General features: G+C 37.7%; 1 protein-coding gene across 1 annotated transcript; it reads right to left on the bottom strand.

Annotated features, from left to right (window-relative positions):
• Nucleotides 1-88: 88 nt before the first annotated feature.
• On the bottom strand, nt 89-27988 carry LOC136677381 (calpain-1 catalytic subunit-like). Its single transcript, XM_066654904.1, has 22 exons — nt 27973-27988; nt 21798-22159; nt 21273-21342; nt 18721-18839; nt 18310-18443; nt 16828-16996; nt 15408-15488; nt 14132-14217; nt 12616-12690; nt 9673-9833; nt 8957-9114; nt 8266-8277; nt 7324-7535; nt 6257-6296; nt 5219-5284; nt 5084-5141; nt 4744-4808; nt 3886-3954; nt 3717-3795; nt 1757-1870; nt 1597-1655; nt 89-1258 (listed from the first exon to the last, which is right to left on the bottom strand). The coding sequence occupies exons 2-22, from the start codon at nt 22050-22052 to the stop codon at nt 1235-1237; spliced, it is 2106 nt and encodes a 701-aa protein (XP_066511001.1). The 5' UTR covers nt 22053-22159; nt 27973-27988; the 3' UTR covers nt 89-1234.

Raw genomic sequence — 27988 nt, 5'->3', positions numbered from 1 at the left:
CAGATCCCTAGATCCAAATGGACATTTTAAGTGAAACTCAAATGTAAAAGAGTTGATACTTGTATGGAAAATAAACAGGACATTAATTTAATAATATTCAAATGTTTTATTTGAGTCCATAAGCCATTTCTCTAGCTGTAAATATCCCCACATTGTTGGACCTAACTGATTCAAGATCATTTGTGACATACTCAACTCAGCCTCAGTGTCTTTTTTCTGGACGTGCTGAGAATGGCTGTTATCGAATGGATATAAACTTTATGCTGGTACCAAAGTTCACAAAAATATCAGTCTATATAATCTTTATAAGGCATCCAGTATGAGTTTAAAAACACATTTCATTTTGTATATAAGAATATTTAAGGCACACAGATTTAGTAGCAAAAACAGACCATGCTGGATTAGTTGATTCTTGAAGTAATGCAGAGCCTTAGATTAAGGGTAAACAAACCCTCTTTGGTAATCTGGAATTTTTAAACCATGTCCACTCACTGGATTTGGATTTGTACATTTTTCATGGGTGAAACCCACATACCTTGACTGCTCATCTCACAAATGCATGGTCCTTACAAATGTGGTACCATTTAAAAGAAATTAACAGGCTTTCCAGCATTATAAACTTTATTGTCAAGAAGCATTGTCACAACAAAGAAATAATCTACCAAACACACATTTCCTTACTTTCTTTTAGTTGATCAGTGTATTTCTGTTTCCAAAATACAATCAAGAGGCTCAGTGAGAACATAATCTTTGCACTATTTTTGCAGTTCAAGAGTCACTGCATTTTACAAAATATCACAGCTTTTCCAGAATGGGGGTTTCTACTTTGTACAATTTGCATAGCCCCAAGTAGATAGGCTTTCCTGTGTCTCCAATTTTATCCACAAAGGGCCAGTGTGGCTGCAGGTTTTCATTCCAGTTAAGCGGTGCACACTTGATTCTACTGGTTTAATCCACTAGTCTAGTCTCTAAAGAGTTAAGTTCTGTTTGTTTGGAATGAATACCTACAGCCACACCAGCTCTTTGTGGATAAGAGTGGTGACCCCTGGGCTTTAGGATATGTGTTAATTTAAACTGGGTTAAGCAATGTATGTGCAATCAAACAGACGTCATCAGAGTTGATATTAAAGAAAAAGAAAGGTGAGAAAGCTACTGGATTGTTAAGGCTGCTCCAGGTGTTATAATAGCCATCTACTCTTGTGGACAAGATGTGAACTCGCTGCTGATTCAAAATTCAACCGCAGGTCAGTTGCAGCCACTGAAAATCCAAAAAAAAAAAATTATTTTTGATTTTCCACACATTGCAATTTTATGGTGACTAATATCTTTATATATGTATACACATATTTACACACACCTGGATCCACCGCGACCCTGAATTGGATAAGCGGTTACAGATAATGAATGAATGAATTGAAGCCTAAAAATATTTATCTAATAGACTAGCCTAAATATCTCTTTCTTGATTTCAGAGGAAACAACTATGGGCAAAATAATGTCTGCAAACATTTGACAACAATGTTTGTATTAGAGTTAAATATGGGCTTTCTGGGGTGCCTTGAGTCGGATCTACCTAGAGGTCACAAAATATCTCACCTCAGCAAGGTTAAGTTTAACATATCCAGTCCCATCTCTATCAAGTTGCTTAAAGGTTTCTGTGTGGGGAGATTGGGTTTGAAAAGCCATTAGGACATGAAACAGATTATACAGACAAATAAAAGACAAAAGTAGTAAAATAACAGGAGCAGATACTGACTCAGATTGGTCTCCAGTTTGACCAGACAAGAGACAAAGTTGTTGAAGTCGACGACTCCGTTGTTAGCATATCGGGCCACCAGTAACTGGTTCACCATATTATTGGGTGTAAAGCCTAACAAAATGTACAAAAGTACAGTTCCAGCCAAATGATTTAAAAAGATGGATTCATTTTTTGGTGTTTATTTGTGAATATTCTTATTTGACACTAAACCTTTTTATTTCCATTTATAAAAAGGAATACATTGATTCACCAACATGAACTTCAAAATCTATGTACTGCTTTCGATAATTAATTTCATGCAAACCCCAGTTCCGAAATAGTTGGAATATACATAAACTATAAATAAAAGTAGTGCATTGATGTGTAAATCATCATGTGGGGCATTTCTAGACTACATGTACAGGGGCACACAGGATTTAGAGGGGCATTACTGTACCTCTCTGCTTGTCAATCAGTCATTAAAAAAGGCAGTAAAAATCCTGTGAAACACTAAATAGTTCAGGTAATTTAACACTAAAACAGCCCTTATCAACCATGAACAAGAACTGAAAAGCAAATGCATGTCACAGATGTTTCATTAAGACTCCAGAAAACTTGCTGAAATGTGTTGTGTCTGTCCATGACTTTAGGCTCTTGCTCTCATTTTATTACGTCCAGTTTTCCACATCGCTGCTAACTGATGTATCACACACCTGCATCCTCTAAGAAAGATTTCCAACAGTGTTAACCAGCTACCTCACTGATACTGATATATAAGAGCTACATTTTGCTTGAAAATTGTACACCAGACAGAACATACTTCAACAGTTAAAAGATTTACACTAATGGGAAACATGTAACTTCATGCAAGGCACCTCAGGATTGAAATAGAGCAAGGCTTCTTATTTATAGTAAGAAATAGAAATAATAGTGAATAAAATTAGCTTCTTATTTGTATTTATTGTTCCATCTTAAAAGTGTTCCTCTATTTGTGTAAAAGTACATTTGGCAAAGAGGCAACTTTAACTACATATTGTTTGACAGGCCAAAAGAAAAAAAACATTAAAAGCATTTGATATATATATATTATCACTATTAAGGAAATGATGATGATTCTGGGGAAGAGTTCGTCTCTATAGGCTGTTTAAATTCAGAAACTCCACAACTTTTAAGGTGGAACGATATATTTTGCTGTATGTTTTAACAACACAAATATTTTTCTGTACGTGGCTGCAGTTTAACTTGTGTGTGAGTTTTATCCACTGTTTAATTACCACAGAAACTAATTTGTAAATCGAGTTTAATTTTCTAGCACTTTCTATCTGCGTTTATATTCACACAGTAGGGGTCTCCTTTAAGTAATCTGAAACAGCAAAACTAGGTCAATTTTACCCACCTATGGAAGAATAAAGAAATATCCTTATCTTTTTTCATGATTTGCAAAGTTTGGAAGGCTATTGATACCTCCAGATGCACTTTCTCTGCCATGAGCAGGGAGAGGGAAAGCCTAGCATATCTGACTGAGCCCTTGTGTTTAACTGTTTACTGACACTAGGGATTCATAAACACATTAAACAGGTTTTCAGAGCACAAACAGCCTGGAGAACTAGGAAATGGTGTGGAAACATCCTCTGAATTTTATAAAAAGTATTTTTAAAATTATGAACGTCACCTTTAATGTATTAACAGCATGTCAACATTCTTCTTTGATTGAAATTGATATGCAGGTTTCTCTATTGTGTTTCATTACAAAGAGCATCAAAGGCCATACATGTTTCAGCTTCAAGAATGCCATTTCTATTATACAAATAACACAGGGTTACAAACATAACTAGTTAACCGAACAAGGATTAGCTTAATAAGAAGACGCAGAAACAGCAGAAGAAGTAGAAGAAGAACAATATAGTTGTGCCACTGCTAAAGCAGCAGGGTGCAACCATAATAAATATTTTATCACTATAAAGACTGGTCATCTTACCAGCTGCTTCCAAGGCCAGACGCATCTCATAGGAGTTCATGTTGCCTGACTTATCCAGATCAAACTTTAGGAAAATGTCCTACAAAGAAAAAAGAATGTAGACCAAGACATTCATAAGTCAGAAAGCACAAGCTGTGGACTAAAGGATTAGGAGTAAAGTAGGTCTTACCAGCCAATTCTTGATTTTATTCCACAGAATTTGGAATTCCACCAAGTCCAGACAAGCACTGCCATCATCCTGAGGTTCCCCGAAAGTCAAAGATATTTAGTAGCCATCTTTTTGGTTAAGAACTAAATTTAAAACTAACACTCAAAACCCCAAGTATAAGATTTTGTAACATCTTTCTGATCAGCACAGTGTGAACACACCAGGCTACATGATGCTTAACCACCACAACTGCAGAATGCACAGGTACCCAACAGGTTTAGCGGTGTTTTTACAAACCAGAAAAGTTGAGATTTGTTTGTAAAATACACTACAAGATTCTGTGATTCCTCTGGCAGCAGCATGTATTTTCATCGTCTTTCAGACAATCTGAAATGAGCTCTGGAAATGTTATATCCATACACTAAGAAAAACTATCACTGTAAAAACTATAGCTGTCTCTTTGGTGGTACCCTTAAGGAAACATTTCAGTACCTTCAAGTAGGGAACCTAATTATACCATATTCTATCCATTTTTTAATTGTGCTGATTGCATATGCCCCATTTAATCTCCAGGTCTTTTATATTCTTTTATTGTACACAGTTCTATAATAAAATCTTACATATATTCACCTCTCCTTCTGGAGAAGAGAATGTAATACACTTTTCAGGAACACAACTGGACTTAAAAAGCCCTAAATGTACATTTACACTCTTTTCTAGTTTTATCAACAATAAGGTTAAATAATAAGGTTAATAATAATAATAATAAGGTACAGCGTCTTTTTCAGAGTGTTTAAATTGTTTTAAGGAAATAATCTCTAATGTAAAAACTGCTTTAGTGGCATATTATTGGTTGGTTGTATATGTAAAAAAGGATACGTCAAAAAGATCCACCATATATCTGCAGGTCTCCAAAGTGAAACCATCTGTTTTTAATCCTTGGACTGAAAACACAAGAGAGTTGAGTACACACAATTACATATATTTTAGCTGTGATTCCAACATCATTCCTGTTAAATATAGTCCTGTCTCATACTCAGTTTAGCTACACTAATCTAGCTCATTGTTTTTTATTATTTTTCTTGATAATACTAAATCTGCAATAATATACTAAATATAAATAAATGTATTTAAACATTTTATCATATTTAGAAGAATGCTGCTGTTGCAAGTAGCACTATATACCACTAATGAAACAGGCAGAACTGATATGGCTTACTGCGGGTTATATAAATGTTCAGAAAGCCCCTTAATTCATCTGCTGACACCACCTTATCCTAGAGAACGAGAGAGAGTTACAAAATGGATGCACAGCAGAATCAACTTAGTAAAACACACTATGAATCCTTCTTACCTGTCCTGATATTTGAGCAAACAAGTTTTTAAATGAGTCGTCAATATCTTGCGCAGTGATCTCTCTCTGCAAAATATGATTACAAAATATAAATTAACAGCATCAAATCTGAGAAGGGTTGGATGAGAAATTTCTAGTTTTTTTTCCTTTATATGGGCTCACAAAAGTCAGCCTATTTCATGCTGGGGATGCATAGAGTATTATTAATAGACTAATACATCTACTAGCTAAGAAGGTACCACAAGAGTTGCACTGAAATTAAAGGACATGATTTTCTGCTAAACTCCAAATCTACTTTGTATAGGCTATCTGTCTCTTAAGATATGTATGAATCAAGATTAGGATGTTTAGAAATGCAGGCTTGGGAGCGGAAGCTTGCTGGTTTGATTCCCACAACCAGCAGGAAAAATCCACGGATTGAAGTCTTTTAGGACATGCTTTTAGCAAGGCATCTAAAAATTGGGGACATTGGTTAATTTTTTCAGATATGTGGAAAATTAAATAATAATAATAATAATAATAATAATAATAATAAGTAAAAAAAAGAACTTAATTTTGTTAGTCTAAGTTTAGGATAAATATGATTATTAGCAAAAGGCAAATTAATTATTAAATTATCTTTTACATTTCACAGTGTTTTGGGTTTGATACTGCTTCAGTTTTGTGGTCAATTTATCCACTGTTATCAATTTACCCCAACCTACTCCAAATTCAACAATTTTTATAAGGTGCCACATTTTCAGGACTATTTGTCATAGATTAATTCTGATCATTTAAATTCACCTAACCCTAGGAAACATCCTGAAATTAGGTTAGATACTCCCACTCTACTCCTGCCTCAGTTTCCTGTATCTAGAAGACCACAAATAAAAAAATATCGCCCCTATGAATGGCATGTGTATATATACAAAAGATAATCATTGGTGTACATAAGTGGAGGAGTAATGGCTATGACCTCAGTATGAAATGTCCCATCACTTCTACAAACAAATCTTAGAATGTAGCTTAAAGGAAGCCCTTTTTAACCTTGGTTCTTACCTCATCATTCAGAACGAAAGACACCTCATTGTCAACGTCTCTAAAACATATGAGAAAGATGTGAGACCATTGCAATGTTTCAATTTTTTGAGGCGCATTAGACAATTTAAACAGTAATGCCCACCAACAGTGAGACAGGTAATATCAGAGCAGTCATCAAAATCAGGTTTCGTATTGACATAAAAATTAGACGAACACATCAGACAATACCATGATAACATGTTAAACAGATGTTGCTTCTTGTATTTTGGCTCTGATCTGAAAGTACGCTATATGTGTCTAGCAATGTAACAAATGTTTACCACTGTATATACTCTGATCAACCACAACAATGATCACCTGCTTGTTTCTACACTCATGGTCCATTCTTTCAGCTTCACTGACCCTACAAAAGTACTTTGTAGTTCTACAATTACAGACTGTTGTCCACCACATGCTGTGCATACTTTGCATGCTCCCTTTCAACCTGTTCTTCAATGGACATGACACCCAGAGGACCCTCACAGAGCAGGATCATTCTCAGAGCTGCAGTGTTGTTGGTGGTGGTGTTTGGCACTGGTACAATTGGATCAGACACAGCAGGGCTCCCACTGTCCACTTTTTTAAGCACACCTACCTTTATTGGTCCACCATGCAGATGTAAAGTTAGAGACAGTAGCTCATCTCTTGCTGCACAGATTGTGTTGGTCGTCCTCTAGTCCTTAATTAGTGGACACAGGATGCTGTTGGCTGGATATATTTGGTTGGTGGACTAAGTCCAGCTTTGACACTGAGGGCTTTATAAACTCCAGCAGCACTGCAGTGTCTGATCCACTTTTATCCGTGCAACACACACTGATCCAACACCCTAATAATACCTGTTTTTTGAGGGCCCTGACCATTGAAGATCAAGGTGAAAGGAAGCAAAAATTGTATGCAGAAAAAAATATGTAGTACAGTTATCCAGTCTCGTCAGTGGAGCTGAAAGAATGGACCTTGAGTGTAGAAACAAGGAGGTGGTCAAAATGTTATGATTGATATGTGTATATAAATACATGAATAAATTAATTAGTAAAAAAATTGCTTACTTTATATCAGACTGTTTTTCGGTGAAGACCCTGAGGATGAAGTTGGCTTCTTGCTCAGCTTCCAAGGTGGAGGGGACGATTATATAATCTCCAGGAGGCAGGCGGTATCGTGCACTCACTTCTCGCTGGCTTCTGAAGATCCCAGACCTCTCAGAGCAAGGGAGCCCCAGGTAAACCTCATCCTTCCATTGTAAACATTGTGTTCCATACAGCTATGGCAGAGAAGTATGGTAAAACAAATCCATGGGCACCATAAAATCTTTTACAATTTATAGTAACTGGAAGGCAGCTTAAGTACCAGTACAATTCTGCCTTTATACAATGTTGTGCTGTAAAATATTTTACTCAATTCTGTAACATTAAACTCACACTAAGTTCCACCAGTGCATTTCCATCAGAGACTGAAACCCAATTCCCCTGAGCAACAATGACTCGAATTCAACTTCACCCTGTGTATTGTTGATAGAGCTCAACAACCTCCACCTCTTATATATACACACTATCATGCTAAACTAATAATTCACTTCATAAATTCTTTAGCTATAACTCCACCTAAAATACAGACCCATTGATTCACTGACTCCAAATTTATTTCATGTGTACTAGCTCACAATTTTAATCGCACTGCAGCTATATTAGTCATTGCAAGTAATTCTAGGATTGTTAAGTTTTAAAAGTTTGAATGTAATTTATACAGTATTTTCTGATGTCCAAATGTTATTTCCCTCATAACCCATTCTCAGTAGAACGGTATTGTGTGTTTTTGTGGGTGTCAGTCGCAGCAGTGTTGCTGCTGGGATGTGGGTGGTCCATTAGTCAGTCATAATCAGACAGGTCAGAAAGTCACTACTGATGAAAGTCTGGAAGCCTATCGCAAAGTGTATTAAACAATGGGCTACAACTTTATGTACTTCTTATGAACGCAGCTCAGAAGACATTTACCTCCTCTGGGACCTGAAAAAAAGCAAAAGATACACATATCACAAAAACTGCAAAATACTACAAATGCATAATTACATTAGACAACCTTAATGAGTAAAAAGTGAGGATAATTAGATCATTTCCCAGACTACAGGATGTGTCAAAAGGTGTTGCAGAACACCCTTTTATTTCAGAAATGAAAGGAAAGATGACATCTGAATGCACCAGCAAGTAATGAGTGAGGGGGCCTATCTTTTATGTTATGTCCAGAACAAGGTGGTCACCTGGTAATCTGCCATACTGTATCAAGGGAAAGTTGGGAACACTGTACCCTGCATTGTAACGCTGAGCATTTAGGGTCTAGTTGAGCCTGTAACGAGCCTGAAACAAGCATGTAACAAACAAAAAAGTGTTTAATTTTCTGGGTTGACAAACCCACATTTAAACCAAAAGAACCATTGGGGTAATCGATTTTAAAACAAACCTTGATATGCTACATGACCATTTTCCCATTGCAAAAACTTGCCCTTGATCCAATATGGCAGATTTCAAGATGGCAGCCATGTTCCCAACATAGACTGAAAAGATAGGTTCCCCACCATTTACTTGCTAGGGTATTCAGATGTCATTTTCACATTCTTTTCTGAAATAAAGTTGTGTTCTGTGACTTCTGACTCACCCTGTTTTCACCCTGAAATTTTCAACCTCTGACCTTATAGATAGAAAAACCAATCTGGTATAATCCCTGGCCCTCCTTGTGTAAGGATCGACGGTTCTTCTGCATCAGAGCCACTAGGATGTTGCCATCCACAGTATCATCACCTTCCTCCAGCAGGGTGATCCTGTACAATGGGTTTTTCCAGAAAGTGTCTGACAGGGAGATGTGGGAGAATCCCAAATGTAAACAAAGTAACAGCAGTTTGGTATAAAATGAAGAGAAACTTGAGAATTGTTCATAAATATGAACCTGAGACCTGAAGGCACTGAAATCTCTTCAACATTATTACTGATATGGGTAAGGTTTATTGAATTCTCGTTTTAATTTTTTCAAAACGCTTATTTCCCATACATTTTTATATGTTCTCATAAATGTGTAGCCTAGTTTTTTGTATTCTTTCTATATATTTTAGTAATTAATTTTGAGAATATTGTGTAGAACATGCATAGACTTGTGCACCCCAGGTTCTTCCTCTGTACCAGAGGCATATGTTTCAGTGGTAAGACTAGGTGGTACCTGGAGGTTTTGGTTTGATAATGGGTGGAAATTTGTCTTAAAGGTTTGAAAACCATCTAGCATCTCTTATTTTTTTTCTTGGTTCTGCAACCTAAAAAACTGATGTCAAGAGCACAACCTGAGATTTTTATTTTTGGTTTCCTCTCAGTTTAACCACTGAAGTGTCCTGTTTATGTAGTGTCATGTAAAAGCACCTGTGTTATTTTCAGAGCCACCAGCGGTACAGCCAATTGTCCAGCTGCCCTCAAACTGATGATGGGTCCACTGAGTAGCACTGACTCTGCTGGCAGCGTCAGGAGTCAGATTACAGATCTCCACCTCTGAGTACTGCTCCTTAAAGTCTGAATAAGCCATCCTATGAAAGACATGAAAGACATGACTTATTACAAAGGTGTTGATTTTGGATAGGCTTAAGGTCTTTGAGGGCGAGCCAGCATATTCAAGGATCACAGCATAAGATGTTTAAGGTGTGGTCTGACTTGCGATTTCAGTCACGACACTTTTTTTAACATTTATATTTGACCGGCCCATAAATTGGTTTTGAATGGTAAAATTAAATAAAATGGTAAAAATACACATTAAATTTTACTGTACCCAATATAAATACATTTCCACTGTCATTAAACAGAGGGACCTCTTGGCTATCAATTGTATGATTTTGGCAAAATTGTACTTATAATTTTCTCATAAAGTCATACTGTATTCCTACTGATATGGATTTCTCAAAGAATTCTCATAATGCCTATATTGTCATTAAACAGAGCAACCCCTTGTCTATCACCAGTATCATTTTGGGAGTTTCACTTTGTTTCTTCTTATTCACTTTATTCATATTTTTTTTCTTCTCAGAATAGCAACCTATTGAATGTTAATAGCTTTGTATAACATTAATATAAATTTCATTTTGGCTTAACTATTCATATTAATCTCTCAATCATACAATCATAGCGAACTTTGAGAACATATATTATTCCTGTCACGCCCTTGTCCTGTCCTGTCTGTTTTACCTGCCATGTGCTCACTTAGCACATGGCATTGTTTGTTGTTGTTCATGTCTCCGCCCTTGTCCCACCTTTTTTCCCTCCTCCTTGTCAGTGTCTTATTTGTAATCCTGCCCTCTCGTTATCTGTCTCAGGTGTGTCTAGTCTATGTAGTGTATTTAAGCCCCCTTATCTCGCTTCCTCTGGTCGTTTATTCGTTTACTCTCTTGTCATGTTGCTCAGTCTAGTCTTTCTGTCTCCCCTGGTTCACTGTTGTCGTTTCCACCTTTCGTTTTGCTCATTCCAGTCTGTCTGTCACTTGATCCTGTTCCTTGTTTTGTCCCATCTGGTCCTCGCTTCAGTTTGCTCTCTCCTCGTTTCATTCTCTCTAGTCTGTCTGTCTCGTCTGTTCCTTGAATCGCTTCTCTTCCCTTTTGTTTGTCAGTCTGCTCCTTCCTTGTGCTTCTCTCATTCTGTCAGTACGGTTTAGTCTGTTTAACTCTCCGTGTTGAGGTTTAGTCTGTTTAGCTCTGTGTTCATATTTAGTCTGTTTAGCTCCCTGTGTGTTGTCTTTCTGTCGAAGTCTGTTTTGTTATCTTTTGTTTAAATAAAAGTTCACTGTGTTTTAGCAAGTGTCTCCTCCTCTGCGATCCTGACAATTCTATTATTCTTTAGTGCCACACTTCCATCATTCAATTTTGCAACATAATTATTACAGTCAAAGCTACAGAATATGATTACATATTTAACTGGATTTCTATACCTGTTTTGTATATAATACTGTGAAAATATTCTGGCAGTAGTAGAATGGGGAATCATTTGTAAATAATTCTAATTCCCCTACAATGTTGCATGATGAGCAATAAACTGTAGACAACTGTTTATGAGCTGTTTTAGAAAGAGCAAGTAAAAGTAAAGTAAAATCTGTACAGCTGGGTCACCCGGACAAGGATGACACTTAAACTGTTGTAGTATTAGTAAAACTATGTTAAATATGAGGGCAGCATGGTGATTATCACACAGCTCCACGGACCTGGAGGTTGTGGGTTAGAGCCCTGCTCCAGGTCTGTGAGGAGTTTGGTGTGTTCTCCCTGTGTCCAAGTGGGTTTTCTCTGGGTGCTCCGATTTCCTCCCATGGTCCAAAAACACACATTTGTAGGTGGATTGGTGACTTAAGTGTCAATAGTGAGTGAATGTGTGAGTATGTGTCATGCTGTGAGGGACTGGCTCCTCCTCCTGGGTGTGTTCCTGCTTTGCGCCCAGTGATTCTGGATATGCTCTGGACCCTCCACAACCCTGAACTAGATGAGCGGTTACAGACAATGAATGAAAGATTTTGGGGAAGAGATTTTATTGAATTTGGAGGAAGCAGGAATCTTGTCCCAAGAGTAAACACATTCATCATTATCGTCTAAAACTGTCAGGTGTCCTTACTCCCCCACCAGCTGACAATGGGGTGATAGCTGAAGCGGCATTTAGGTGTCAGATTTGTGGATTTTGTCTAAGCAGTGGTTAGTGACTGTCTGTGCCAGTTGTGCCAGCCATTGTTGGGTGCTTGAATTGTCACCTGCTGCACCAACACAGCTAACGGAGACATAGTTCCCTTTTCTCAATGTATTTTATATATTACTTATTAGTTTACATCTGTAACGTACTTTTACTTTAAATAAGTTATTATTAAAAAATTATATTCAGAAGTAAATATACATAGACAACTAATTTCCACCAGGTAGGGCAGTACCCTAACTAGGGTTGCAAAATTCTATGGATTTTCAAAGTTGTGACATTTACCATGGGAATTAATGGGAATAAAATGTGAATATTCAAAGCTAAAGTTGAGAAACTTGCATATAATGGGTAAAATATATACTGAAGCATAATCTTGGCTAACATAATTAGATATGATACAAAAATAGCAAAGCTGATCCTCAATCCCATGTAGACCACACACACTGCATGTACTGTTACAGTAGTGAATCTTCAAAGGCACCCAAAAAAAAAAAAAAATAAAAAAAAAAACAGCTTATACTGCATTCACTTTTCCAGAGGAGAGGGTAAACGTGTACACATACTCAAAAGTACTAAAGGATACCAAGTTCACTTTTCCTGAAGGTAAACTGTATAATGGTAATGGACAGTGGCAGTTAAATGACTCACCAGAACTCTCCATCTTCTGCACAGTAATTAAGTCTGGCCTTCTCCAGAGGCAGAATAAGATTCCACTCCTCAGAACTAAAAAAGAAGATATGAAGATCTTCAGCGATTATAATGTAAGTAAAAGCAACAATAACAAACAGGAGTAGATTTCCTGAAAAAGAGTCTAATTCCAAACATTTTGCACCAGTGGGGGAAGCCAACACAGGATATCTTTTAAATTAACACAGGTACAGTATTTTTATGCATTTTTGATTAGCTCAATATAACTATATATTAACCAATGCGCTCTTTGTTTGAATTGCTGTTTCTAACAGGTGAATATGAAACAACGTTACCCTTTGTATGATACAAACTGTAATTCCTTACTTCAAATAATTATTTTCTCAGAATTTGAATCAAGACACTGTCAGTAAACAACCAAACACTTAATAATGCCATTTTATGGAGTCTTTTGATAAAAATGAGCGACTGAGTAACTTATTTCTCATCAAGGATATACAAGTTTTATACATCATAATACAAAATTATGTCAAATTATATATATATATATATATATATATATATATATATATATATATATATATATATAAATTAAATTATATTATATAATATAAATATATTATATATACAGGGGTTGGACAATGAAACTGAAACACCTGGTGTTAGACCACAATAATTTATTAGTATGGTGTAGGGCCTCTTTTGCGGCCAATACAGCGTCAATTCGTCTTGGGAATGACATATACAAGTCCTGCACAGTGGTCAGAGGGATTTTAAGCCATTCTTCTTGCAGGATATTGGCCAGGTCACTACATGATGCTGGTGGAGGAAAACATTTCCTGACTCGCTCCTCCAAAACACCCCAAAGTGGCTCAATAATATTTAGATCTGGTGACTGTGCAGGCCATGGGAGATGTTCAACTTCACTTTCATGTTCATCAAACCAATCTTTCACTGTCTTGCTGTGTGTATTGGTGCATTTTTCATCCTGATACACAGCACCGCCTTCAGGATACAATGTTTGAACCATTGGATGCACATGGTCTTACTGGTGCAATGTTCAATTAATGAAGATTGGCCACCAGGCTGGTCCAATTTAGCCATGAAACCGCCCACACTAAAATGACAGGTGTTTCATTTTCTGTAAATGCTCATCCATATCAGGCTTTACCTGTCACTCCGCCATCCCACACCACTTAAAAGCATTCCGAGATTAAAGCAACCTGTCAATTGGGAATTGATTTTGGGCTAGGCTTAATCCCTGTCTGGGAAACCACTCATGTTATTTGAGACCTTGCAAAAAAAACAAACATATCAGCTTTTTCATTTTTTTGTAGTACTGTTTAATTGTCTGGTCTTAGTAGTGCAGATAGACTTTTTCATGATTAGCATTTGTTTAAACTGAAAAATACAGTCAAATATATAGAAGGAAAATAGGAGATATTTAGTAAAAATGAAAATGTATTATTCTTCATTGCAATGACTCAGTTACTGTGTAGTTGACTGTCAAACTCACTTATCACTCCATGCTCCATTCCATTCTGTATTTCCCCAGGGGTTCCTGATACGCAGCAACTGCACCACATTTCCATCAACATGAACCTGCAACATGAACCATCACTTCCTAAGGATTCCAAAAAGTTCAAATTATAGTGACCTCATTCAGAATTACCATGAATACTACGTAATTTCACAGCTTTTTTTCAGTAAATATATGTTGGATGAGTGTTCATTAGGGAACTTGCAGTGGTAAGGACGACTCTCCTAAATATTAAGAATAATTAATAGAATGAAATGAAAAGGAAAAAAGAAACTCCCATACAGACATTATATATGTTTCTCATCTTCACAACAGGCATGCTGATTTGATATCCATCTGGGTCCACATGGCACCAGCATTCAACCAACATTCAGAATAATTTCCTTATACAAAAAGGGTGTATAAACTAGGGAACTCAAACTAAATTATCACCTCTGCTTAGCATCGGAAAACAATACATATTGTTTAGTGGCACTGATGTGGTTTTAAACAAGTCTAAGTGTGTGTCTGTATATGTGGTGGAGGGGCTGGTTTACTGTCACGCTATGCTCTGTCTTTGCCTTGTTTCAAATAGGAAAGCCCTTTTGGGCACAATGAAGATAAAAGTGTAATGCATGTTCCGGAGACTAAGTTCCACTTTTTTCATGCCTGTTATACACCACAAAAACAGTTGAAAAAATGTATAGCATTACTTTTTACATTTTTAGCCATTAAAAGCATAAACAAATTTCGCAAAATTATTTTTCCCCATAGTTTTACCTGAAGGGTAAAAAATATAATGGCTAACACTTAGCTTGTTATACCAGTTTTGACCAGCAGATATTAATACATATATATAATAGATATAATATATTTATGTTGCTCCTCAGAAATTCAAATTGTTCAGCTGCTCTTAAAGGAAAATTTTTTTACCTAAAAAATGACAGCTACAAAAAACAGACGCTCCTCTGACCAGTAATAGGGAGAATAGTGATTCTCACTTCTCTCACTAAAACATTTGACTTTTTTTTAACTGTGTGTTTAACAGTAGGTAAAACACCCAGGAACCTTTTCTGAACCAGGTGCATGCCCTCCAGAAAAATGTCTGAAATGGTATATTCATGGAGATGGAAATGGAGTTTAAAACCCCTTGAATACTTTGCAAGGTTGACCTGTGTCCTGTTTAAACACAAATTCTGTATAACTTTTAATTTTACCTAATTTAGATCAATTTAATATTTGTCTATTCATGTACTGTGTGTGCGTGCCTGACCTCTTCTGCTGCAGTAATGGAGTAGGCATGTAACTTCACAAGCTTGTCTTCGGTTTTCGCCTCCATTTCATTAAAGTTTCCCTGTTCAAAAATGCAACACATTGGAGCATTAAATATTTAACGTTTGATATCAAATTTTCTTTCCCTTATTATAATACTGTATGACAAGATTGTGTATGATGTATACTGAGCTACAGACATGGAACAAATGAAAGGAAATGCTGAATAAAGGAGTTTGAGAAACTGACAGGAGAACTATATTGCACAGTTAAGCAATTAGCAATACATGCAAACTTTATTACAAACTATTTAATGTCCCTGGAAAAATGGTCAAAGTGCACTCATTAGATCTCTCAGAGAACTCTGTGATTATGGTCTTAATGAACATATGTTACTGACAGCCTTCTGTCACTGCTGAACAAAATTTTGTTTACCATTGCTTTGAGACAGAAGATGGGTTTTTACATTTTTACTTGTAAAGTTTCAGTATCTTCACCCTCTCAGCATGATGTAATTAGGAGAACAGGTTGAACTGATGATGTCTTAATAGGGGAGAAAATTCTAAGTTCACAATATCAGCTTAGGTATAAGCTAGACGAGTCAGATGCCAGGAGAATGTTACCAACCTGACAACACCGTGCCAACTGCAAAGTTTATTGAAGGTAGAGATTCAACAACACAAGACATTTTGGACAATTGTTTGTCTCCAAATTTGTGGAAGCAGTTTGGGAATATACTTGTCTGCTCCTGAATGACTGTGCCCCATTGCACAAAGCAAGTGAGTTTGGTGTATAGGAGAAGATGGGTTTTTAAATTTTTACTTTTCAATTGCAGTTGTATTTCCAGAGAACTTTAGGGTTTGAAAAAGAGGTTTTAATACAACATAGTGATGTGAGCCTTGTGACTGGACAATATATTAACTTTTTAGGACCAATAGTACAGCATATATTAGACTTTTGGAACATATTCATAAGAAATTATTAGTAAATTTACATTCAGGGCCCTGAGGAGCCATATTAACTTAATTGAAAAGAAAAGTTCTAAATAACATTCTTACTTAGGTTCCAAAATAAGGTTGATTTTTGACCTAGCTATGAATTCCTATGTCTGTGACTGCTTAAATGTTCAGACATTAATTTAATTGAACTAATGCTAAGTTCAGTGTGAGAGCCCAAGACTGCAAGCAAGAAGCAGAAACCTGAGTTTATAGTAATTTTCCCATTTTATAGCTGTTTTCTTTTTTCTTATGTTCTACTTGTCAACATATTTAATCAGTATATATGTTTCTGCATGCTGCTTGTGTTAGTTTGCTCTGTTTAACCTCATCTTTGCTCTCTTACAATAACCCGTCTAGTGCTATGATGGAGAGGCAGGAGAAATTATAAGCCTATAATTAAGGCTCTTTTTATTAGCTACTTACATATATAAAAGTGCTCAGCAGAGATCCTCGACGCAGGGCCTGTTTCATGATATTATACAAATTGGGTGGAGCTTCGCTGAGTTTGTAATTTTCTGCAATTCCCCCAGTGAAGTCCTCAAAGCCTTCAATAGCCTGACCTCCTTTCAGAGCCTCGTAACTGCCATTCACCCTGATAAGCAATGAAATACACTGTCTCAGTCATACTGGTTTAAAGCCTGAAAAAAATGTAGCAATCCACACTAAAATACACAATAAATATGATTAACTATAAACTGTTACTCAAGGTTACATATTTTGTACCTTTAACTAGGTAACATAATTGTACCTTATTCTATTATAACTAGATTTTAAAACAGTGTTGATTTTATATGGCCAGTTTAATCTCCAGGACCTATATTATGTATGTTTAATTCACACAGTTTTTAATGAAAACTTATTCACATCTCTTTCTGGCTAAGAGAATTTAATGTACCTTTAGGGAAATAAACCCAACTTTAAGACCACTTTTGTACCTTTAAAAGGTTTGTTACTTTATTGACCAATAATGTATGTTTTACATACATACATTCAGGTATCTAAATTACCTTTTCTTTTTAGAATGCTTCTGGCCCAATACCTGTCTTGATTCTTTTTAAGATGAATATCTTTTGTCAATAATAATTGTCATTAATCATTACTAATCAGTTTATATGTCTATAGTGTATTATTTTTATATTGTATAACTGTTAATCTTAATTAATAACATAGTCTGCCAGAAGCATTGTGTTTCTGAGTAGCATTTTGAATTTTCTTCTAGGATTGTGTTGCACTTTGTAAAACACCTGTTAATGCAACTTTGACCAGCAGCTTACTTGAGAAATAACACAAAAAACTTATTTTCCACAAGATGTGGTGGGGTATTTACACACATCATTTCATACAGTATAAATATTTCCTGAGGTTATTTTTTCTGCTTCTTTTATAGAAGGTAAATGTATCTTTACTGAAGTAGCAGCGTACCAGGCCACTGTTATAGTGACATGGTGCAGTCAGGACTACAATTAAAGCAATGCTCTAGTATAAACTTCATAACCACATGTTAAAGCAAAAAAACTCTCAGAAAGAAAGATGCATCACAGGTGCATCATTGTCATTAAATGTACAAACAGTGTAAATGTACCAGTGGTTTTTAAAGTTTAGTTGCGTTCCCTAAAGGTACATTACGTTGTCTTCTGCAAAAGAAGGGGTGAATATTTGTAATCTTTCATTATAGAATGGTGTAAAATAAAATTATATAAATCCTGGAGATGAAATGGGACGTATGGGGACAGATTAATAAGGATCCATGATTAAAAGTACAGAATATGTCACCTTGAAGGTACCACCAAGTTTTATATATATATATATATATATATATATATATATATATATATATATATATATATATATATATATATATATATATATATATACGTTGTAGTGAACTATACCACACACACTTACTTTGCATAGGCTTTCTCCAGCAGTGCACTCCAGAATTCATTTTGGTCAACTGACTGAACAAACATCAGCTTGCCATTTTTAACGGGCAGCAAGTCATCTATGACCACTTCCACCCACTGCCCGTACTGCCACAGCTGTGGAGAGAGAGAGGTAACATTGAAGCCTGGAAATACAATATATAATACTATTGTTACAATTTTGCCCTCTCCTGCAAGAAGTCACACAGCAGATTACTCACAAACATAACCAATGATCAGTCTTCTTCGGCTGCTCTATATGCGGAAGACTGGTTAAAGACACGCCCCTAAAATCATTGCAAGTTACTCACAACAAAACCTCTTTTTAATGCTGGCACAAGAAGACAAGACAAATTCAGTTTTTGAGGTGTACAATAAAAGAGGAAAATCTGACCCGAAAGTGAAATATTCCAGCATAATCCTTGGAAAAGCTCTGATCAGGATAAATCACATGAGCCAGAATGTCTCCGTTTAAAGTGAGGGAGGCAATGGCCGCCAGCAGCCAGCAGTCACCTGCAAAGATAAAAATTAAGAAAATATTTCCTCACAACTACAGAAGTTTTGCACATATAAATATTACTATAGTAACAGTAACAAGAACCATGTATAAGCATATGCTACCTTCACCCTCTCAGCATGATGTAATTAGGAGAATAGGTTGGACTAATGATGACTTAATAGGGGAGAAAACTCTGTAAGCTCACAATATCAGCTTAGGTATAAGCTGGACGAGTCAGATGCCAGGAGAATGTTACCAACCTGACAATACCGTGCCAACTGCAAAGTTAATTGAAGGTAGAGATTCAACAACACAAGACATTTTGGACAATTGTTTGTCTCCAAATTTGTGGAAGCAGTTTGGGAATATACTTGTCTGCTCCAGAATGACTGTGCCCCATTGCACAAAGCAAGTGAGTTTGGTGTATAAGAAATTGGTTGGCCTACAGGGCCCTGACCTTAATCCCAAATACCTATGGAATGTCCAACATAAGCATTTGGTCTAACAAATGCACTTCTGGATTAATTGGCAAACATTTTCACAGACATGTCCACTCCAAAATCTTATATAAATCGTATATAAAAGATGCTCTATGAATAAACTTGCCCTGCAAAGGTGAACCAACTCCGTAGTAATGCCCTTGAATTTAGAATGAGATGTCATATCTCCTGTAGGTGTAATTGACCCAGTAGTTTTGTCAATATAGTGTACCTTATTAATGATATAATTGACTATTTTTTTAGCCTTGTTTTGACGTGGTTTTATATAGCATAATTATTTAATAATAAATGGATTTTAAAGATGGAGTTACTTCCTAAAATATTGTATTAATTATAGTGACAGAATATGCACTGTCTTAGTTTATAAAATGCAGCCTGAATCAAAATAAATAGAACAATGTGAATGGTGCAGCACACGTTAAATGCTCTACACTGTCAGAAAAACTGTCACAGTGATGGTATCTTTTGCTGTCACTGTGGAGGTACTCCCAAGGGTACATATATGTACCTTTAATTAGAGAACATTATTGTACCTTATTTAAAAAAAAACTAAAAAAACTCCCCAATTTTTGGTGGAATGGGGAATGAGACCCCTTGGCCATATAATGTTGTGTTGTGTTTTGTTTTGTTTTTTTGTTTTTTTCACCTGTACCATTTTCCAAAATACACTCATGTCTGAAAAAGCACACCATCAAAAGTGCACCTTCCTTAACCTGAAGAATGAGTGTCTTTATTTGTTCTTTTACTTTATCATGAATGAGCATTTGTCCTAAATTAAAGGAATCAGTTCTGCTAGGTTTTTCCTGCCTGTCCCCAAATCTTTAGCAGGTTATGATTGGAAAGTGATAACATTTCTTTTTGGTTTTAATACAGCTGTCTATATTTTTTTATTTGTTTCACTAAAGCCCTGTGGAACTGAGTGATTTTGAGCATCAAATTTGGACATTGTTTCCGGAAATCTTTTTTTGCTATTTTTCTACTGGTGGTTGAGTTGGCTAGGGTGAACATAAATCTCACACTAATTTTTTCAGTCTTTGTAAATAAAAAGAAAAGTGTTTGAATTTGCAACCATGTAAAACTATGTCAGTTAATTTTTAATATCAGTCCCATTACACGGCAAGGTTTGACTAGATTTCCCAAAAGTAAAGGTAGGGGGAGCCAAAGCCCAGGAACCTCGTGTTCCTGTAAATGAAATTCAGTGTGTACTGTATTTCATTTAGTCACGTTGACACCATCCTGTGTATGAGCTTTTCACTGCATGACATGAATTCAACATTCATTCATTTATTCAGTCATTATCTGTAACCGCTTATCCTGTTCAGGGTCGCGGTGGGTCCAGAGCCTACCTGGAATCATTGGGCGCAAGGGAATACACCCTGGAGCGTGCACCAGTCCTTCACAGGGCAGCATACACACATTCACTTGCACACAGTTTTGAGTCGCCAGTCCACCTACCATTGTTTGGTTTTAGACCATGGGAGGAAACCGGAGCACCCGGAGGAAACCCACACAAACACAGGGAAAACACACCAAACTCCTCACAGACAGTCACCTGGAGTGGGACTTGAACCCACAACCTCCAGGTCCCTGGAGGTGTGTGACAGCGACACTAACATTTCTTTCTTAAAATATAATAAAAAATATCCAGTGATTTTCCTCTACTGATCTCCAGCTGTCTACAACTCCCTGTTTACACTGTAACTGTGTACACTGTGGGGAGGGACCGTTAAACTCAAATGGACTCCTGACATCAGAAAGTTGTGGCATCCCCAGGGATCAAACTTTTGATCTCCTGATAATGGGGCTAACACTATTCTGTGTATTGTGAGCCCATAATAATCACTTTTAAATGGTGTTGAGACAAAACACATCCACTGTACATTCAAACATGTTTTAGGGAAGACAAAAATGTGATTAAACTGGTAATGACATTTGATACACACTTACCAATATTTCCTTGACAAATATCCATTCTTGTGGCCCCACCGATGATAAACTTGGGGTCAGAGACCAGTTCCTGCAAAACAACGTAAGCATAATAGTGCCTTCAACACAGACATTACTTCCTCAGTTAAAATTGCAAAGCTGTGGTTTTGTGAGAATAATAAATCATTTTCAATTTATTAATTCGTTCATTCATTCATCTGTAGCTGCTTATCTAGTTCAGGGTCGCGGTGTAAAGCAGGTGCCAGAGGTCCGGAGCCTACCAGGAATACACCCAGGAGGGTGTGCCAGTCCTTCACAGGACAACATTTTCAATGGCATTAGATTAAAGGGTTAGATTGAGGGTAATAATTAAACCATTAGTAAAGTGTTATACACTCAGAAAAAAAGGTACAGTAGAGGTACATTATTGTCACTAAAGTTACAAACAGTGTAAATATACCTTTAAAAGAGGTAAATATTTTTAAACTTTCATTATAAAAATTAAAATTTATGTCACTTAACAAATTCAAATTTATGGGCACTTACTTTGGGTCTTTTCCATTGCACCCCTCTGGTATAGTAAGATTTCGGTCCCAGCTCCCTGAAGCCCAGAGACTCTGGTGCTGCAGGGAATGTGGGATCACAAAAGAGCTGATTACTTGTCAGGCATTTGTTCCTCAGAGCCTCAAAGTCCTGGTTCTGGTACTTGACAGCATTGGTGCTGCTGCCCAAACCCGCAGCATGGGCTCGATTCTTGGCTAAAATGGACAATGATCCAGACATGGCTTCCTTCTCATGCATAAACACAAACCCAGGTTTGTGTGTTTGACTTAGGGAGGAGAGTTAAATAACTCTGGCTTTCTCCTCCCCCTTCAGGTGGTTTGTAAGGTGGAGTTTCTTCAGTATTTCTTTAAAAAGAGGTGTAAAACTGTTAGAGGCTGGAATGAATACCTCAGCATCTATGCATGTTTATTTACTGCTTAATATTTAATTATTCATTATTTTATTTTGTACTCATTTCTAAACACACATACACAACTCTGGTAAATTTCTGTGGTAATTCAGAAATTTACAGTGAATAAAACTGAATAAAAATGGTTTGAATTGTACAAAAGTAGTGGAGGATCAGACCCATTTAAAAAAAACAAAAACAAAAAAAAAATCTTTTTCCCCCCTCTTTTAAAGTTGCACTTTAAAAGATGCAGAGCTTCTGAACATAAACATGCCAGAGAAAATCATTTCCCCATAATCGTAAAGTAAACACATTGTTAAACTGAGACAACTTTAACTGTCTCAAAAAAAAACCCAAATAAATAAATAAATAAATAAATAAATAAATAAATAAAATTGTGTATTGTTAAAAGCATTGTTACAACAAAGAAATAATCTACCAAGCACAAATTTCCTTCCTTTTTGTGCTAAGTTTAGTTCTGTAGGGTTTCATTTTATGTTTATTTTTTTATAACTATTTTGTTCAGACTTGTTCAACAATCCATGCTCTAAGTTCATTCATTCATTATCTGTAACCGCTTATCCAATTCAGGGTCGCGGTGGGTCCAGAGCCTACCTGGAATCATTGGGTGCAAGACCGGAATACACCCTGGAGTGGGTGCCAGTCCTTCACAGGGCAACACACATATACACACACACACACACACACACACACACACACACACACACCTACAGACACTTTTTAAGTCACCAATCCACCTGCAACATGTGTTTTTGGACTGTGGGAGGAAACCGGAGCACCCGGAGGAAACCCACGCGGACACGGGGAGAACACACCAACTCCTCACAGACAGTCATCGAACCCACAACCTCAAGGCCCCTGGAGCTGTGTGACTGCGACACTACCTGCTGCCGCCCACCATATTTATTTGCATAATGTTAAGTTATGGTTATTTAGTGGTGTATAATATTATCAACACTAGCATTTTCTTAAATGCAGACTGGATACCAAAGTACAGTACTGTACATATATTTTCAATGAAGTCTGATCTTATCACACATTTGTTTCTGTGAGAATTAACTTATCACAGGCCTTGACCAATCTCACAGTTCATGTTTTGAAATAAGAATAAGAAAATTGTCAGCAGTCAAATATATAAAGACTTCATCTTCAGTCCAGGGAGCCACTGCTCTCCTCAAAACAATTTATCTAGATCATGAAGGGATCATGAACAGTTGTTTTTTTCCCCTCTGACATACTATCCCATCTTAACTAAACTTTCACACCAGGTCTGATGTATTTTTTTTTGGTCTCAAAATGTAGTGAAATTATCATTTTAATTTAAGCGTTTCAACTAAAGGACACACACTGAATTCTGTAGTCTGAAGTCTACAGAACAACACGAGGAGTTCAGCAGTTTTGCTCCTCTAATTAAGAAAAAAAAACTATATTCTTTAACTGCCACATTGTTGTAGTTAGGGTTTTGTTTGCTCTTTCAACTTTTATGTTCTGCTACAAACAAGACGAGCTGTTCAGCTGCACTCTTCCCGCTCATTTGTTTTGTCTTTTAACATAACAATGGCACATTAATTGGTCGGCCTCGTTTTAAAGCATATGTAAAATGCATAAAAAAATAAAAAGAGGTTCTAATTCAAAATTTGACAGTGTTGCAGTACACCAGACTCCATTGCTGAAATCATGAAAGACACCATTAATATACTTGTGTGATTTCAGTGTAAATAGGCCTTAAAAGACATGGAGCCCAAAGAAGGCAGCAAAAAAGTTTTGTCAAAACACTGCTTTTTGATAAGTTTTTGATTAGGTATAGAGTTAGGTTTAAAGATAGTTTTAGTGTGGTTGCCAAACATACACTATTTACCAATGACTGTAAAAAACATGAATGGCGTGCCTCCATTTCCTTTCATTCTATAGAAATTAAGCTAAAATTGTCTGCCATGTTGTCATTTGATGCCAGAGTCTTTGCAGTAAATACCAGAGTCAGAGGCAGACATGCCTCCTCATTATGGTAGACCTGCCCCCTTCTCAAAGAGCTCCTTTTCAGCTAACAGAGAACGTTTCCGCAAATTCCTCCCAACCCCTCGCTTTGTGGCTACACCACCCCCTGCCTCCAACTTCGCAGATTGCGCTGTCTCTTCAAACGATGCTGTGGACCTTCAACCTTGTGCCCTCCCCTCTCACAACTTTGCAGTGCCCTGCGGCTACTGTACAGCTCACACTCTCTCCTGCTGTGGACCTTTGTTTCTGACTCTCTGCCTCGCAGCTGCACTGCTCCCAGCACAAGCTTTGCAGCTTGCACTTCCTTCTACCGCAGAAATTCTGCCCAACCTTTCCTTTGCGGCTGCGCTGCTCTTAGACTCTACTTTTACAGCCCTGACCCTGTCCTCAGATACTGCTGTGGACTTTCATCCTATACTGTCTTCTTGGCAGCCAGGCTGCTCCCAGCTTCTAATTTTCCAGCTAGTGCAGTTTAGGATCTTTGTCTGTATCTCTACCCTAGTGGCCACACAGCACCCTGCCATCGCATTCTCTCCTCCATCTGCTGTGGGCCTTAAACCTGACCTCACCTCTTTGCAGCCACATTGCTCCCAGTCCCTAATTTCCAGCTCATGCTCTTTCCTCAAGCGATGGTGTGGACCAGCCCCCAGGCACTTGATGCAAACTCTCTCCTGGATGTCTTCCTCAAATTCAATTCACCCTTTTCTTCTGGCACCTGCTTTACACTATGTAGGCATGTCTACTATCCTTGAGTTAACTTTCTACCCTGCCACCACACTCCTCAGAACCATACAGATTCTGTCTCACAGGGCTTGCTTTTTTGTGACAAGCTGTCTTCTCTTTTCAATGCTGTTACTGCAGTGCTGACAGTCTGCTCCGCATTTAGGGCTTGTTATTTTGCCTCACCTGTCATCCCTCTAGATTACCCTTCCATTTCTCACTTCCTCTGTATTTTCCCTCTATGCCACTGGAACGGCACCATCACAGCATAACTGCCAAGTCAGGACATCTCAGTTCATTAATGTTTCCCCTTTGTAGTTTTCAATGGTGCTCAGTCATGCACCAGTTTATTAAAAGCAGTTCATTTGTGGATTCACTAACCTCCTTTTTATTCACTTTTTGCATTTACCATCTGTGAAAGACTGGCTCCCCATACAGGGTGTGTTCCTGCTTCACTCCCAGTGATTCCGGTTAGACTACGGACCCACGGTTACAGAAAATGAATGAATGAATGCCACCACATATGTTAATCTAGTACGGTCTGGAAAGAGACCAAAACAACTACACAAAGGCATGGAATATAATTCACTTTATAATTTAAAATATTCACAAGAGGAAGAAGATCATGTACAAGGGCAATTCCCACAGTCAGCAGCCAGAGAAACCCACTCCCAACAATCTTCTAGTGGTCTATCCACTACAAACTTAGTTACCACCCCACAAGGGACCACAACACAATTCACTGCAATTGCCTTCCAAACAAATCACCACAAAAACAGCCCCTGCTTCTACACCGTAGCCCTACCCAGACCCGGATAGCTGTCATCACAACTCTCTATCTTTGTCGCCAGTGGCCCTAAACAACTACAAGCAACTCCTCCCAACCTTGTTACACCCATGCGGCTCAAAAAAGCCCCTTCTCTCCCTCTCACTCAGGTTTTCAACTCTCAGAACACTCACCCACAAATATCTTAATTTTTACTCCACAAAATTATAAAAATCTACCATTCCTTTTGGTTTATGTGTGAATAAAACTGTAACGTGTCTGAACATATCTCCTCCCCCCCTCCCCCACCACCTTCTTCCCTCACCCCAGAAGATTTTGCCACCTTCTTTGAGGAGAAGGTTAATAAAATCTGCCAGTCTTTTCCCTCTGTCCCCTCTCCCTCCAATTGTTCTCAAGCTGTAAATTCTTTAAACTGCTTTTCCTCTCTTTCCACAGATGACATTCTACAGCTACTCAAATCCAGCAAGCCAACCACCTGCCCACTGGACCCCATCCCATCGAACCTGCTCCAGTCAATCTCCATGGACATTCTGCCCTTCATCACAATGCTCATAAACAGTTCCTTGTCTTTGGGTCAAGTTCCATCGGCCTTCAAGACTGCCAGGGGAGTTCCCATCCTGAAGAAGCCCATTCTGAACTCCTCTGACTTCAGTAACTACAGACCGGTATCACTCCTTCCTTTCCTCTATAAAATTATTGAACATGCAGTATCAATTGTGCCTCTTACTTAACCACAACCAGCTCCAGGACCCAAACCAGTCTGGCTTCAAACCGGCGCACTCAACTGAAACTGCCATTGTAACAGTTACTGAGGAGCTCCAGGCAGCAAAATCAGCTAAACTGTCATCGGTTCTGATTCTTCTGGACCTTTCTGCAACTTTTGACACAGTCGACCACAGGATCCTCCTGTTGGTCCTGTGCAACATCAGAATCACTGCTTTGGCTTGGAAATGGTTTGAGTCTTATCTGAAGCATCGCTCTTACTAGGTAACATGGAATGGATCTACTTCCACTCCATGCAGGCTTTCCATGGGTGTCCCTCAAGGCTCTGTGCTAGGTCTTCTCTTTTCACTATATGCCCATTCTTTTGGTGATATAATTACCTCTCATGGTTTCTCTTACCACTGTAATGCTGATGACACTCAACTAATGCTTTCCTTCCCACCTTCTGACACTCATGTTTCCAGTCACATCTTGTCATATCTGAGTAACATTTATTCTTGGATGACAGCTCACCACCTGAACCTCAATCCTAGCAAGACTGAGCTGCTGTTCATCCCTGGAACAGCCGGTCCTCACCAAGATTTTACTATCTCATTTGAGAACTCCTTGATTGCTCTGCCCGAAGATGCAAGGACCCTTGGTGTGTTTCTGGATGGCCAGTTATCGTTCGCAACCCATATTGCGAACCTGACTCGGTCATGCAGATTTCTGCTGTACAACATCCATCAGGTTCAACCCTTTCTTTCTCAATAGGCTGCCCAGGTGCTAGTCCAGTTCTAGTCATTTCTAGGCTTGACTACTGCAACTCTGCTCTTCCTCTGCAGGCCATCAGGCCCCTTCAGCTGATCCAGAATGCATAATCTTCCTAATCTCACCCACGTCACTTTACTGCTGCACTCTCTTCACTGGCTTCCTGTAGCTGATCGCATCAGGTTTAATCAAATCATATCAAATCAGATCAAATTTATTTATATAGCGCCTTTTACAACTGACGTTGTCACAAAGCAGATTCACATATTTAGTATCAGAACAGAACATTTAAATCAAAGCCAAATGCGAGCAGCCGAAGGTGACAGTGGCTAGGAAAAACTCCCTCGAGGCTGGAGGAAGAAACCAAGACTCACAAAGGGGATCCATCCTCCTCTGATCAAACTATAGATTGAATTTTAAGTTATCACCAATTAAGTGTCATTATGCTACAGTACAATAATAGTAATAATAATAATAATAATAATAATAATAATAATAATAGCCCTTCGAGCTTTAAGTACAGCTCGACTGGACCCGCCATTTGCCAAGACACATGGAAGACTAGCATCAAGACTCTTCTCAGTCCTGGCGCCCAAATGGTGAAATGAACTTCCACTGGTTTTATGAACAGGGGACTCTCTTGGTTTTCAAATGCAGCATGAAGACCCATCTCTTTATGATCCACCTAAGTGCGCACCATAACAGACTGTATTGCACTTATACTGCACTTAACCTCTTTCTAGCACTTACTAGATGCTGTGTAGTGCACTTACTATGTTTTGTTCCTTC

This window comes from Hoplias malabaricus, chromosome X2, assembly GCF_029633855.1.
Source record: "Hoplias malabaricus isolate fHopMal1 chromosome X2, fHopMal1.hap1, whole genome shotgun sequence".
NCBI classification, from domain to species: Eukaryota; Metazoa; Chordata; class Actinopteri; order Characiformes; family Erythrinidae; genus Hoplias; species Hoplias malabaricus.
Note: the sequence above shows the minus strand (reverse complement) of the source record. Positions and strands in the feature narration are given on the sequence as shown.